The 16,231-nt window shown below is 36.8% G+C and overlaps 1 protein-coding gene across 1 annotated transcript in view; it reads left to right on the forward strand.

Moving 5' to 3' along the window:
* Positions 1 to 252: 252 nt before the first annotated feature.
* The window catches only part of LOC105622233, a 78,945-nt gene continuing 62,966 nt past the window's right edge, over positions 253 to 16,231 (forward strand). Inside the window, 2 exon segments of the mRNA XM_012203656.1 lie at positions 253 to 379; positions 494 to 632. Of these exon segments, the coding sequence (XP_012059046.1) occupies positions 253 to 379; positions 494 to 632 (266 nt within the window).

Genomic DNA, 16,231 nt, shown 5'->3' on the forward strand with positions numbered 1-16,231 from the left:
TACACGCGGGGATCTCTGTGTAATAGACAACAAGATGGAATTATCCCTTTTCATTGATATAATATTACATTGCACGTATTTTCTTCTCTCGACTTCGAAGAGAAACATTGGCTTTTCAATTCATGCAATCGTCGCGTTTCTCGCGGGGAACGAGAAAATAATCCTGCGCGGCTCGACATTTTCCGCCTCCGTGGGAGGGGAAGAGTAACAGCAGCTTACAATTGTTTCATTATATTCCTTTTGGTCACGTTGATGAAGAAAGAATATGGTAACCCTGACGCGTACAAGCCCGCTGGCTGTTTGTCGGTGATCCAGAAAAATATCGTAGCCGCAGCCGCATTGGATTGTTTTGCGTTTCCGGTGAACGTCATATTAACAGGTTTGGGGGGTCTTCAGATTAAAATCTGAAAAACTTTTCGACCGAGCGAGTATATCGCCCATCGCCCGTAGGCGGTTGAAACACTCCCCTTCTCTATCCATCCCTCTGTTTCAGGCTGCACGTTCCCGGAGGAATGGTACGGTCGATGGTTCCAGTCGGGGATTACGGACTTGGTGACCGTCAACGGTTCCGAAATCACCAGCAAGGGCTTCTGCATCGAGAAAAACGGCGACAAGTTTCTCGTTCACGACACGTGAGTGCCGTTCTCGTTTGAATTGCAAGTGTGGAGTTCAGCCAGCCGATATGAAACGATAGTATAGTTCCATCCTTTTATACCTTCCGTTTATACCCGTCCTCTCGTTCCGTTTATACCCGGTCTCTCCCGTCACTCCCCCCGGACCAACGCCCGGCGCTCCCCGTCGCTCCCGTTACGCGCTTCCTCGTACTCTCCCTTCTTTCCAGCTTTTATTAATTAACTGCCCTCCGACAAAGCGCTCGAGGCGACGTGCCAGCCGAGAGAGCACCCGGCGTATAAAACGTTTCTCCTGAAATTCCATCCATGAAACCGGAGCAGGGGTGGCTTTGAGATCGAAGAGAACGGGCGATCCGTACCGAGCAGCGCGAGTGTTCGTATATCGATGTACATATATATATATATATATATATATATATATATATATATATGTATGTATATCTTTATCGTCGGCCATCGTATTCGTGTGTGTAGTGGTAAGATTTACGACGAATGCGTAGGTCGGTGGAGTATCTATGCGAGCGTATGACTAAATGTTAAATAGAAACTGCTTGCACGTTTGCGAATAACCCCGAGGCGGACGAACAAGCTCGGTCGAGAGAAACTCCACTTCATGATCTGGCGCGTGAAAAAGACTTTTCAGTTAGTTATAAAAGCCATGTGTAACTTATAATCACGATCGCTATAGCGGCAACTATTGCGTAGCAATTACTTCCATAGCTTTTCCTTGAAACTTTAAATAGCTCGTTTTGCAAAAAAGTAAATTGTACGTATTTCATTTATGTAGATAATTACATTGTATATTTTATGTGTTAATACACATAAACGGAATAAGGATTTAAAATATAATTTAAAATCTGATTGCACTATGAATGTTTGGTTCGAAAATTCTTTTATTGACGCTAAATTAATAAAATTTCATCATTAATCTTTATACCTATTTTTATTTACTTCATAGGCACTCTGAATCTTTTTGGTCTAGTCCAAAATTTTTTTACTGTGTTTTAGGCTTTCAGAAAGTGTAGAAAAAAATCAGGATTATTTTTCAACATCTTTGCTACATTGCCAAATAATGATTTAATTTAAATATTAAAACCTTTATTTAATAAAAATTGAAATTCGTGCCAAGAAATTTGAGAGTGAAATTTCGCCTGGGTCGAAAAAGACTCAGTATATCTATGAAAGGTTAAATTAAGAAAAAAACAAATAATCCTTCTTTTATGTTTACATAAAATTAATGAAGCAGATTATTCAATATTTTCGGTAGAATTTTTCAATAGTGTAACGAGATTATTGTACCATCATGTTTCCCTGTGAATCGACACCATGGGAAAATAATTGAAACGAGTTTCCGAGGTTCGATCACGTTATAGAAAAGAACACATTTCTCGCTGGCTTGATTGTGTAACCAGAGTTTTCCCTATATTTCCATTTCCAACACGGTTTCCGCAAAATCCGCACGTCGCACGTCGGTCCACATGTTATATTTCGGCAGAATAGACCGTGCGCCGTCCGTCTGTATACTTTCGCGCGGTAGTTTCTAGTCAAACACGATCTTTTATCCCGCGATAGAATTACAAAAGCGATATCGGCCGAATATAGTAAAGTTCCGAAATAATTCGTGGCTGAGAAGGACCTCGGATCGGCTCGTTCTCGCTCGAAACGAGTGTTGCTTTGTTGCAGTTCGACGCGGGGAAACCAATTAATTTTGTTTGATCGGCACTTTTTCCAATTTTGCTATTGCGGCAGTCATTCCACGCCCTCAGCTACCATCCAAACTATGCATATATGTATCCTCGTCGAAGACATTAAAATTGTAGTCCATTTCATCCGGATAATATTCGCGATATATATGTAGTGCTATGCGGCAGTGTTCATAGCTTAGAATTAAACTTTTAGTTGAGCTAAGTCAGGATAATTCTCTAATTAATCCGAAAGATACGTAATCACGTTCTATAGACATTATTATCACTGGTCGTCGTCCTGCGATCGATCTTGAATATCGTTAGGGTTGCCACAGACCAGGAAAACCGGGAAAAATCAGGAGAAAATATAAAAAAGTCTGGAATTTTGAAATTTGTTCACACTTTCCTTAAACTGCTCCTATTCCAGATAATTGTTATAATTTTTTAATATTATATCTGACGTTTATAATGAAATATGTTCAAAACTTGCACATTTTTAATGATTTTAATAAAATAATTAAAATTTAAATTTTATTCAGTATTTTTATTTGATCGCTCTTTTTCGTAACTGTACTCTTTTTTCCAATAATTTATTTTTTGTTAGCTTGAATTTGCATCCAAAATTTTAGTATGCTACTAAGCCTTTTTGTGTTGTTTTTAATAATATAAGCTAGCTTTCTAATTCTTGATTTTAAATGTGTTAAAATTTTATTTTATATTGGAAAGTTTTCCATTTTTATCTGGAAAAGTCAGGGAATTTAAAAATTTATTTTCTGTGGCAACCCTGATCGTATAGTCACGTGAGCGTTTGTGCCGATCGTTCAACTTGATTAACGTGCAGCTATAATCGTAACATTAACGGGCAGAGAAGTTGTTTTTCGCGGTCGTTATTGATTCTCTCGGGAGGATGAATGTACGAACAAAGAAAAATAAAGCGAGACTATTCGCGATAGAATCGCAAGAACAATTCATTCCCTTTCATCGATATAGGATGTATAATTGTACATTCAATAAATATACCATTATCCGTGGTGGAACGTTATTTATTTGCCGTCCGTTCTACTTTCTTTTTTCTTCTACAACACTCGCCGATGCGACGGTCGAATTGGGTCGAGGGATTACGTCGAATGGGCTAAGCGGTTTTGCCAACTGCAAGCAAATCTTTTGTGTGAGATTCTAATTCGCGGAATAATTTCACGAATTCGCGATCTTTGTTACTGAATACGCCGATTACAAACAGTTATATAGGTTATAATTAACACAATTCATAACTTACTAATACAAAATTAATTATTACAAAATTAATATATAATAATACAAAATTAATATAAAATAAATTTATCAATATTTTCTTTATTTAGAATTGTAGAGATACTTATGGATAAATATTTGTTCGAAAATTTTAAATACACATTACATTTTAAATAGGTATTGCGTTGTCCGGAAAGTTCGTGCCGATTTTGAAGGAAAATTGAAACGCAGAAGATTTAAATTTTAGTACATTTATACATTTATTACATAGGTTAGTCGGCACGAACTTTCCGGACAACCCAATACTTTAAAATTAAAGTTTCGAAATTTCTCAATCTGGGAACAATTCTCGACAGTAAAACTCTATGGGACACCGGGAAATCCAAGGTGAACGTTGAATTGAGAGTAATTCTCCATTTGGTACCTATTTGAAAGTGCAATCCTTTGGGAACGACTCCTGAAGGCAAAACTAGAGTAACAAATAGAGAACATAAAGTGAACAATCTTAATAGCAGTATCTTTATTTGTACTAGATTCTTTCCACTTACAATATTTATTTTTGAGAAATTGTTTTAAAATTTTTGATTTAAAAAATTGCAGAATTCTTGTATGAGTAACGCGGTGATATTTAGTTTTGAATTTAATTTTTTTAGACAAAAAATAGTTTTTGGAGAAATGATTTTTATAATTAATTATTGATTTTGTAAAAACACAATTAATGAAGAGAATTTTGTTTTAACAAAAAGGTAGTAGATGAAGGGTTGAATCAATTTAAGTAATTTCGATGAAGAACAAGTTTATCATTTATTCGTATCCATATTGTTGGAGGCAACCATGATTTTCTTAGGAAATGCAATACAGAAGCGATGGCATACGTGAGTAGGTAGACTGGGCGAAGACAAAGTGATCGCGGGAACATCGGGAACGCGAGCATGATGAGAGGAAGGAAAGGACAACGCGAATGGCGCGGCAGGTGACGTAGAAGCCGAGCAGAGTTGAGAGCTAAGTTTTAATTAATGTAATGGAGAGTAGCGCGTGATTAGCCTCCCAATCAGCACGTTCCTCTTGCTGCTCCGCTGCGGTTGGAGAAGGACGTGTAATGCAAAAAGAGATGAAGATAAAATTTCTAATAAGAAGATATGAGGGAAAACAGAAATTAGGAAAAAAATTATCGAGAGCGAAATAAATATAAAAAAATTTAAATAAATTGTTCAACCGGTGTTATCAAAATTTTGTAAGAAAAAATTTACGTTATAACTTGTTTTATTTTCGCATGATATTCGTTGATATCGAATTCAGTACTGAAGAAAAGAGCTGTAAAAACAAAACGTGATATTAAAAAAAGATAAAATTTTTACGCTTCACGCTTGGATAGCCATAACGTTATTTATTCAATGCAGATCACGATGCGCCAATTTGTACGAGCGCAAGAGCTAAATTGTTTGCTTAATGCGCATCTAATTATGCTGTTCTGTATTCTACATTAATGGATAATAGGTATGGGTACAAGCGTCATAGTTTGTTTGTTGTTCGTAACGTGGATGTTACCAAACTAGCAATAACTTGCTTATCTTAAGACAACTAATCTAGTGCTACGTAATCCTACGAGCATCTAGCTGAAAGGTATCAGGAGAAAATTTCTATCCGAGGGCAACAAAAGAAATTTATTTATTTGTTTATTCATTAAAATATAATTGCGATGATATGGTTGTTGTACATATTTGATTAATCATTGTGCTTCATAATGAACAATTGATATTCCGGCAAACATTTTACAACGTGAGTCCAATATACATAACATGTCAATTAATTGATTTACGGAGATATTTATGAAGCGTGATACTATCCTACGGTTTTCCCGTTAATTCTTTTGTTCGATTCGACCGATCGTGTTATTTCTCACCGTGACAGGCATCGTCGTGATATTCGTTGACCCGATAATAGTTTCGATCGGGAACAGACTGTACGATACATTGCGTTCGACCGTCAATTAACGGTAACCGATAATCCAAAATAATGACAAGCGATTGCAGTTTGCGCCCTGCGATAACTGTTTGTCGATTTAAAAAGCGTAGAGGGCTTGCAGTTTAATTTTGTATTGCAGACAATTAAACTCATCTTGCGACAGCAGTATCGTTGCGCCAAATGGATGAAAGGCAAGAATAATATAGAATTAAATTATTTTATTTACGAGTTGACTTCCATTAAAATATAATTATCTACATTATACATTGACATATATTGACACAGAGATAAGGACGAATGAATTATAGAAGAAACAGTACATTTTTTATTTTTTTTTTTAAGGAAAAAAGAAAAGTTGAAAACTTTCAGGAAAATAAATTGCATCAGTTTAAATTGCTGCTTGTGATGCGATGTTGAATTATATCGAATAGCAGTTACTAAAGTACCTAAAAAGTAGTTTCAGAGAAAACCATCGTAATAACTGACTCATTTCTGTTACGTTGTAGATCTATGCAACTGCAAGCGCCGATTAATCAAACAGATATTTTATACCCCGGCAAAGTTATTGCGAAATTATTATTACAAGTATGCTCGCGAGAATGCCTGGCGATTATATGATTAATTCCCTCTTCATATGATGCTGGATACGAAATGGGTACACTCGTTAGCCCGCGATAATAAAATTAGTAGTCGCGGACGTCGTCATTAATCCTCCTTAAGCGATAAAGTAGCCAGCACGTTGTAATAATGGAGTATTAGATCTCATTATTGCGGGATAATTGGAAAATGGTGGAATGGCGCGGAAGATGTGGGTTACATAGGATACATATAAACTACATGGGTGAGCATAAGATAATTGAATTGCCACTGTTCCCGCGCGTGAAGTCCGTATTAACGGGAATTTATTAATTTATCATTATACGTTGTTCGATACTAAATAGTTCGAATCCGAAATCTGTATCTAAGCTAATTATTAACCTCGCTGGAAACTAAAAACTTCGATTAAACGATGGTAAGTTCGTCATAAATTACATATGTCGAGAATTACTATTATAATTTCATAATTAATGATGATCATAATCTGAATTGATTCGGATTGAAGCTATAATTGGTATCTCTCTATTGAAATTACTGCGATTGGGATTTCCTCTTCATCTATAGTTTGATCTTTTTAGTACGATCATATGATTATCTCGCGAAGGGAGTTATTAACGAGACGTTGTGGTGATAAGGTAGTAATATTACGTTACATTTAATCGCACTTTGGCGTCGACGTTGTGGCGGTATCGTCTACTAGACTAGGTAAAATGGATCATTCAGTTATGCAGGATGCGGCTCCGTCAATGTAGGCCTTAACGATCTCGCAATGATTAGATCGTGTGTACTGCACGTTTGTACTCCGTTCTAATTGGCGTAATGACGAGCTAATTAAACGGAGCTAAACTTGTTGTAACAAGTCAATTATTCGTAAGCCGTACTGAATCGTATTCTTGTAATTTGCATTTCTTTTCTTACATACGTTGAGAGAAAAAAATAATTGCTATAATTATGATATAAAAACTATAATTTATAATTATTTTTGGTGTCAACTATACATTTTTTGATAAAATTATAAATATAAATTTATTAGTCATCAGTAAATATATTAATTATTGTTGATTATAAAAATGATATTCTTGTTGAGAATCAGGATATTTTATATGAAAACATCATAACTAACAAAATAAGAGAAACGCTTATAAAAATCAAAGTTAGATGTTGGAATAATATTATCTATATGTATTTTATAAATTTATTTTAGATGTATGACCGCACACTAATTATTTTCGGACTTGCAACACAATCAAACTGAAATAATAACATTCCCCCAAATTAAATCAGATCTTTAATTTTGATGCTACTAGTAATATTCTTAATCATAATAATTTTATAATTCAATTATAGTCACAAACATCACTTTTCTCTCAATGTATAAATTTACAAACAAATAATAAATATGCAGAAATTTAAAAAATATTGCGTTCACAATATAATAAAAAAAGATTTAACATATATTCGTAACCAACTGGAAGCCGCAGTCGAAAGAGAAAGCATCCACACGATTCTAGATATCTACCGGCGTCATTTCCGGTCGCGCGTGGCTGTAACGGAGAGTAAAAAAAAGAGGGACAGACGAGTATTCGAACAGGCACAAGCCAGTCAAAGTGGAGGGGTTGGGAAAAAAGTTATATTGCCTCTGCGTCCGGAGTGACGAGCCAAACGCGTCGCCGGCATATGAATAATATCGCACCGCAGTATATAGCAGTGTTTCCACGTCACATAGTCCTTCGACGCGGTCGTCTCAACGGAGTATTCGCTGATTGGATTCGAATTGGAGAGGGTAGTTCGTATCTACGTCACTATGCAGGAATTGTGAACTTCCGCAAGCGACGTAGCGAATAAACTGGCGCAATTAGATCGCGGATCGATTTTGCAATAATAGAACCGTGGATTAGTGAAAACCTAAATAACTGTGCATTAGTTTTGAATGTCGAAAATCATACAACGAGGACACATTGATCTTGGCTACATCTATGATGTAGATCCAATATGACTATTTTTAGAACCAAAGCGGGACGATTTATGTTGGGTTACAAATATCAAAATGTTCAAAACTAGATTTATAGGCTAAAAATCCCCTATATTTTGCTTGAAATCTTGGACAAATATAAAAATATATGTAGGTTAGTAAAATTGATTAAAACTCAACGAATAATTATTTCACATCTAATTTTATTAGGTACTAATGAGGTACTAATTTAATGTAAGAAATTGACCAATCATAATCGATTACTCTCGTCACAATGTGATTGGTTAACTTTGTATAGCTTAAGGATTACTATTGTAAGTCAAGATTAAATTTGAAAATAATTTTGTTAGATCATCATGCAAAATAAATTATGCAAGACATTCAAATTCTGCTAGAATCTCAAAATTTTTTGCAGCAGTGCTTATCTTGCTTGAATTTCTTACATAATTATTTTGATAGTCAATTATTTTAAGATCTTTAAGCGGTTTTATGGTCCGTTATTCTATTTTTATTTCAAAATCATCTTAAGTAATGTTTTAAACTAATACAACTTCTTGATTGATTTATGATTGTACTTAATCTGTATCTTGACTATACTTAAGACTCAAATATAAGAATCATCTATGAATACCAGTCTGTATCTAAATTTTTAAATTAGCTTTAATAAAATTGTTTGTATCTTGATATGTTTTGACTAGCGAAACAATCATTTTAAAACCGAGAAAAAGTCCCACCGAAAGCGGAATGTCTGGTCACATTACATATGTCAGGCGAAAAATTTAGAAAATTCAGTCGGTGATATATTTGTTGTGGAATAGAGAGACTTAAGTGAATGAAGCGGAAGCGCTGAAGTAGAACGTATCGACGATCGAAGTATCGGGCAAACGAGCACCCAATATTCCATTTGCGAATGTAGAACGAAAAGGAATTACCTCTTAGGTCATGCAGCATAAGATACTACGCGAGAAATAGAACAGAGAGCGGAAAAGGAGTGAAAGAAAATACGGTGAAGGAGAAGAATGAGCGGATGAAGATATCCAGCGGGATATCTTTCTCTTCTTCACAGCTCTCTGTAGTTTTCCATTTTCTCTGTCCAACTATCGTTTCTACCCGGGGCGGGGTTTTCTTATCCCGTCTTACTCGCGATTGTCTATAACTCGATGGTTTCTTGCGCCGTGCGACGCTCGCAGTAAATAGCTTCTTCTTCCTCTTGCACTTCTCGCTAACGTTCCCTCCTTTGTGAACGCTCGCGACAGAAGAGAGTGCGAGGTTCGTCGTCCTCCAAACCGCCAGCCATTCGGCTGTGTTTGGCTGTGCATTTTGAAACTTTCAAGACGGATGCAGGTAAACGGACGAAGTTTCAAGTTTACTCGGATGGGCGACGTTGGCGCGTCACTTTACTAATTGCGTTCAGGATTTACGGGACCCGAGGGCGCGAGAGGACTTCAAGATCGCGCCGATGCATTACCACGTCGAATCGCTTCTTTCCCTTTTCTAAAGAAAGGGATGCTGCGGCACGATAAGAATGCTTAATACGAAAGTATAGCCGTTGCGACCGTAGCAAGATATAGAATTGCTTTGTTGCCTTTGATCTTTTCTTTAAATGTTAACATTCTACATTTTCAGTCAGTGAGAAAATAATTAACACGAGAAAGTTTTCAGAAAGTGCTCAGCATTCAGCTTCTTCTGCATCTAGCTTGAGTCTCGTTATTTTAGGATTAAATCCCAAAATCTGCCATAGGCGGTTTCGCATGAATGAAAGACGGAACTCATTGTTCACCGCTGCGTCTCGGGGTTTCCGGGTTTGCCGCGCTTTTCGCGAGCAGAACGAAGAGAAGAATCACGGACGGCTGACGCTGAAAGTTCCAGTCACGGTTTGCGATCTTAATTTCTTGCTCGTTCTTGTTTCGCCGTGCGGTCTTCTTTCTTTCTTTTTTTTCTCTCCCTTCATTTTTGACCCGTGGAAACGCCGTCTGCAGAGAATGCGAGGTGGAAACATTCCGACTTGATGTCGGTTGTCGGTCTCGTCGGGGTGAACCCCCGCGTAAATTTTCGCCCGACTTGAGAGACCGTGGCGAGGTGAAAATTGTTCAGAATCAATGACCTCGAGCTCGAAGGGACGACGCAGCGTATTTTCCCAGGTTCGGCCGGCACCCAACAGCATCGAATAACGGCGCAACATCTACGCGCTACTGATACTCAACTCGAGGTAACGCACGGATATTCTGCAAAATTCCGGGAATGCTCGGAAAGCGAATAACATTTGGAAGCAACGATCTGTAAATCGCTACCGTTGCCGAATGTATTTCAGCTTTCGATACAACAATCAAAAGTGCAAAGATGGATGATTTCGAGCAACTGAGAATGTTTTTTTGTGATTTTGTTTAAATTTTATTACTTTATATATCGGTTGCATAATGAATACATGGAAGAGTGAAAGAACTGCAAACATTTAAGGTTAATATTTAATAAAGTTGATGATTATTTATTAAGCAATAGAAATCTTTTTTCAAAACATATACTCCAATTATTTGGTTTAAAACTGTAACAATTAACATTCATATGTCAATATAAATTATAATTTTAAACAAAATGCCATTCGGAATTACTTGTTACGAGAGCAATGCTAAAAGACATAACTTCTTATTGTTTAAAATTATAATTTATATTGATAATTATATAAATGTTAATATAGGTTAAAGTCAAAAAAATTTTTGAATAAAGACTTCTATAATTGATAAATAATTGTCAGCTTTATTTAACTTTTTCGTTAGATATTCGCAAATATTCCACTCTTCTTTATCAAAAATATCAAAAACATATAATATTAATCTAAAATAACATATGTCTTCTACGGTGTTATAGTGTAACACTTCTCTGTAAAAATATCTATTCTCCAATTCGTTCGTTTTTATATCTCTTTATATCTCTAAATCGTTATAAAAACAACAATTTGAAATTTAATGAAAGTTAAATATGAGGATTTATAAAATTTGAGAAACTGAATGATGGAAGAAATGCAGACCAGAAAATGGAGCAATGTTGGTGATCATTCTCTATTTCTCTTCCAAATGCCACGGTGAGGACTCACGCAATTTCCAAATTCCATTTGTACGGACGAAAAAGAGACGGCGGGAAAGAATTGACGCTACTAAAAATTTCAACTCTTGGTCGCGACCTTAATTTCTTCTCCCTCGTGACTCTTGATTTCTGCTGCTCGTTTTGACCCGCGAAAATGGCTGACCTGGTAGCGCGTGTCGTGGGTGGTATGGTTGACATGAATAAATAAAAGAGTTACGCTGAGGGAAAGATAGAGATAGATAGGTAGAAATAGAGATAGAAAGAGAAAGAGAAGGAGAGAGAAAGAGGGAAGGGGGGGGGGGAGGGAGGCAGGAGGAAGGGAAAGAGAGAGAGAACTTGTGGAGAAAAATAGACGAAAGATCGGCTGAAGTGTCGGGAACTCACGTGGCGGTTCGTTCGGTTACACCGCCGAAACTTATCTAATCAATCAGCCGACTGATCAACCTTTCATTGATCGCTGTAATCCATCACATGTAACGCCGATACAAACCAGCCGCACCCTCCCATCCGCTCGCACATCCAGCCGCCAACTCCCGTTCTCTCGATTTTCCCTTCTGAGTTATAACGCTAATTATTTTTCACCCGAGCGATCCATCTCCGCGAACACCTCAGGCCGTCACGATACGCTGACAAATCTTCGGGAAATCATTAAAAGTTTTTAACCAGTAGCGGACAGACGGTATTGCGCTTCGGCGTAGGAAGAGTTCCGGGCGTCTGGGATGTAAAAAGATTTCTCCGCAGAAATTCTCCATGGGAATTCTCGCGAGTTACATAAATCTCCGATTGGTATTATCGCATTAGTGCCGGTAGTCTACTACGCCATCGGATTAACAGGAGTATCAAGTGCGTGTTAATAATGAATGCGACTTGCTGCTATAACTTTCCGGACGCCTTCACGTATTCCTCCGAGTACCGCATTTGCATGAGCCGGTAATCATTAATAGATCGTCGCTATGTAGCGCGGTGTAACGCAAGATGCAAATTAATGAATGAAGGAGAGACCGAACGACTATAGACCACGCCTGATTTGATATTCAAGCATAGGAATATGTATGCAGCCAGTAACGTAGGTGCACGCGAGTCTGCGTAGTCTGCGTAGCCTGCGTAATTCACGTAATGCAGTTTGGAATCTAATCAGGGTTTATTGCAGGAATGTCGTTCGCTGTTTCTTTGATGAAACTTTCGTCAGGTATGCGTCGCGGTACTCTACATAATTAGAATGTAATTCGGCTGCTCTCAGCGACTGTATACGTGAGCGAATTATCGTAAATTAGGTCTCGGCGCGGTGTAAATAACGCCGTTGTCAACTTACACGCTGACTTTTTTGCAGTGAGCTGCCGAAACAGCCCTATATAATTGTATGGTGCTCTCAACTTCCATCTCGTAATTAACGCACTAATTTAAAGTCATTAAGATGATCCGGGTAGCGTGACGTCCTCGCTATAGTTTGCACGTGATATCGTGTAATTTGTAATTAAATTTGACGGTACGTGATGTGGTTCAATTGTGTAGAAAGTTCGAGATTACCTAATGGCTTTCGATACTATATAACAGCGAGATTTTGTCCAGGAAAGTTTAATAGTTTATTAATTCTTTACAATTCTTATAATGATTTATTTCCATTTTGATTTTAATAACACAACTCTTCGATTAATTTTGAATTAAATTTTTCTTAAAAAGTTCTTCTCTTTTTTGTTATTCGAACGTTTATATATATTTTATAAACTCGGGAATTTTATTCCAGTCGCCATTTGAATCTCTCGCAATTTATATTCGTTGGATTAAAGTTAAAATTTCAAGCATATAGTGACCGTTGGCTGACTGCCCGGTTTTAGACAAATTTGCACTATAAAGCGTTCTGATCCAATATCGTATTATGTTTCATACATAAAGAACGAGTGGATCTTCGTGATTAAATCTGTCTTTTTTTTGTATCAATTCTAGTTGAAAGTTCTCTCTCTGCTTGGCTTGAAAGTAGGGCAACACGCTGAAATGCACACGCATACGTAAAGTCAGCGGAGATAGGAGAGTCGCGACTCATTTAACACAATCGAGCAAGAGCCTCGGAATAAAACCTTTGAAAGAGATAACTAATCGAAGCGAAACAAAGTCGATATATTTCACATGATATATATATTTTTTATGCAATTTTCGATTAACTAAAAAAGAAAAACGAGACTCTATAAAAACTTTATATTAAAATAATCATGTAATATCGTACATGAATCATAACGAGGGTTAAGAACCTCGCGTGCGACTTCTCACGGAAGAATTCGCACGGCTTCAAAGCTAAGGTCCTTAACTGTATTTAATTTACCTCGCCGTAGCGTGTTTCGTAAATTTATCGGCGTGTTGGCGCCTTGACGTGCTCGTGAGAGACCAAAGGGATTCTTGAAGAAAGCACTCTTAAAGCAATATACGCAACATTCGGTCGTTTGACTTGACGTCCTATTCCGTCTGTCCCTTTGTGTCACCGAAACAAACGTGATTAGAACGTAAATTGGTATTCTGACGTCTGCCCAAGGATTTAATACCGAGATCATTCCGGTTCGATTAAATATACCTAAAGGTCACATCGAGCCTGTCGTCGTGCTACCTCAAAGCTGCATTTTAATCAGATCTATCGCCGACAGTAAGAATTAATCGAATTATCCGTTGTCTTCGACGTAAATAGTCTCGTCCATGAGATTAAAGAAGATTTCGCGACGGCGCCGCTATGGTCGGCCAGTATTTATAAAAGCAGAAACAAGAAACGCTATAACGAAGTTATACTCTCATCCGAACGAGATGAGTCTGCTGGCTTATTTTATCCTTTCCCTCGTAACAGATATTATCGTAATTTCAATATACATATATAGTGATTTTATGATATTTATTATCATATTTTGGTTATTAAATAATACATAAAGAAAATCTTGATATAAAAGTATCTGTTCTCTCTATTGAAAATTCCTGTTAATTTAAAAAAAAAAAGAAACGCCGGTTTTACACTGCATATAAAACGTTAATAGAAATTGATCATGTGATTAGAATCATGATATTAATCATATTTAATGACTATTGAGTGTTCTTTTTTTATCTGATACATAGCTCTTCGGTTTAAATTATTCATTTAACAAAAAACAAAAAAGTCTGTAGTTTCACATTACGCTAAACAAGAGCTAATACTCTAAATTATTCGTCTTCTTTTCTTTCAAGTGGCACATATTTCTATATGTAATTTTAACTACTGACGTCTCTCTTTAATTTCCTGCTTTGTTCGTATCATGGCATGAGGTTACGGCACTTTAATTTTTTAGGAATAGACGACTACATATCGTAACAACGAATGTAAAATAAATCTCACCGTGAACGCGCAAAGACTGAAATATTTACAGAGTGCAATTCAACTGTTGAAAAAAATAACTATTCAACTCGTACAATATGACAAAGATAACGGTACAATGTGAAAAGTTTGTTCGGAATTCTTTTTTACCGCCGTGATAATATCTTCGTTACGGAATGTAGGAGCGCGCTTGCTTTCGCTAACATATTTCTTGATATTTTGAAATCACTTTCTTGCCATGGTAATTATTCTTGTCTGTTTTTAAACCGAGGTTAAATATCATTTGACATACTAATTTAAGAAAAAACTGGTTTATCAAAATAGAACGTTAATGGAAAAATTTACATCTTATTGAAATAAAATATAAATAAAAATTAGTCGTACATTTGTATCTTACATTAATAATTATGAATGTTTTTTTAATATAAAAATGTCCTTTTCAGTTTGAATTATTTATTTAACAAAGAGCTTTGTTTTAAAAATATTTGATATATATTTTTATTTGATATGTATTTTTATCTTTTTAATTATATCTTTTTAATCATTTGAATGCAGAAAAGATTTTACTCTATTTTATTGTTACGTTTTCTCTTATTTTATCAAAAGTAATGACATTATATAAATTTCATTAATTTATTTAATTTCCTTAATTTATTTAGTTATTTTTTTAACACTATCGAAAATATATTTTTCCTAAAAAAGAATCTTTAATTAATTTTCTTTCTTTAAATGATCGGTTCAAATAAATTTATTCAATGGATGATATCAACAGTCAGTGACGAAAAGATTTCGCCGAAGATTTCGCAAATCGACGATTGTACCGTTTCACTCCGACATTTAATCACGATATACACCCTCGGTGTTCTCTTCGAGAAACGGTCAGTAGTACGGTGGCCACTCTCTCCCCAGTAGGATGAATCGTCAAGCGGTGAGCTTCGACAAATAGAGACAATTAAGCGGCTAATATGAGATGCCCTCGCCTTGTGCGTCGCTCCCATGGGACGGAGCGGCGTGGGTGGCGAGAGTGCGCACCGCGTAACAATACTACAGGACAGTGCAAACATCAGTGGGGAAAACCAACAATGCGTCTCGACCCCGGAGAGGCTGCCTCTAGGGTTGCTGCGTGCACCCGGGCTGCATGCATACTGCACTCCCTCCCCTCCCTCCCTTTCTCCCTCCGCTGCCCCGCGCCGCATCGCGCTGCGTGTGCACGTGCGTGCGCGTTGATCGGATCCGGCAGACGGGCGGGTTCTGGCCGATCGTGACCACGCATACGCTCCTGAAATTGCATTAAACGGCCGAACGAAAGCGTTAAATAATGCGGCAATTGTAAGCGACGGTGTATTATCGATACACGCGCGATCAGTGCGAGCTGTTTAATACACTTTCGCGTGGCGTGGCGGGGTGGGATACGATTGTTGGATATACGGATATATATATGCGTTACCTAATGCGCGCGCCAGGGTAAATATTGATGACGCATTCAATTAGCGCGAATAAATATTGTCTTCGGAGAAAATGAACGAGGCGCGTTCGTTTGATTCGCGTAATTGCTAATAGAAAGGTGGTACGAGGAATGTAGAGAATTTCAAGTAAAAGATTGACCATTATCTATGATATTTAAGACAGTATATATAAGATAAAATGAAATAATGGTCGTATTTCGATATATATATTGTCAATATTAAACATTTATAGTTTACGTTTTCATTATAGATTTTCA

The sequence above is a fragment of the Atta cephalotes genome, assembly GCF_000143395.1.
Source record: "Atta cephalotes unplaced genomic scaffold scaffold00041, whole genome shotgun sequence".
NCBI lineage: Eukaryota > Metazoa > Arthropoda > Insecta > Hymenoptera > Formicidae > Atta > Atta cephalotes.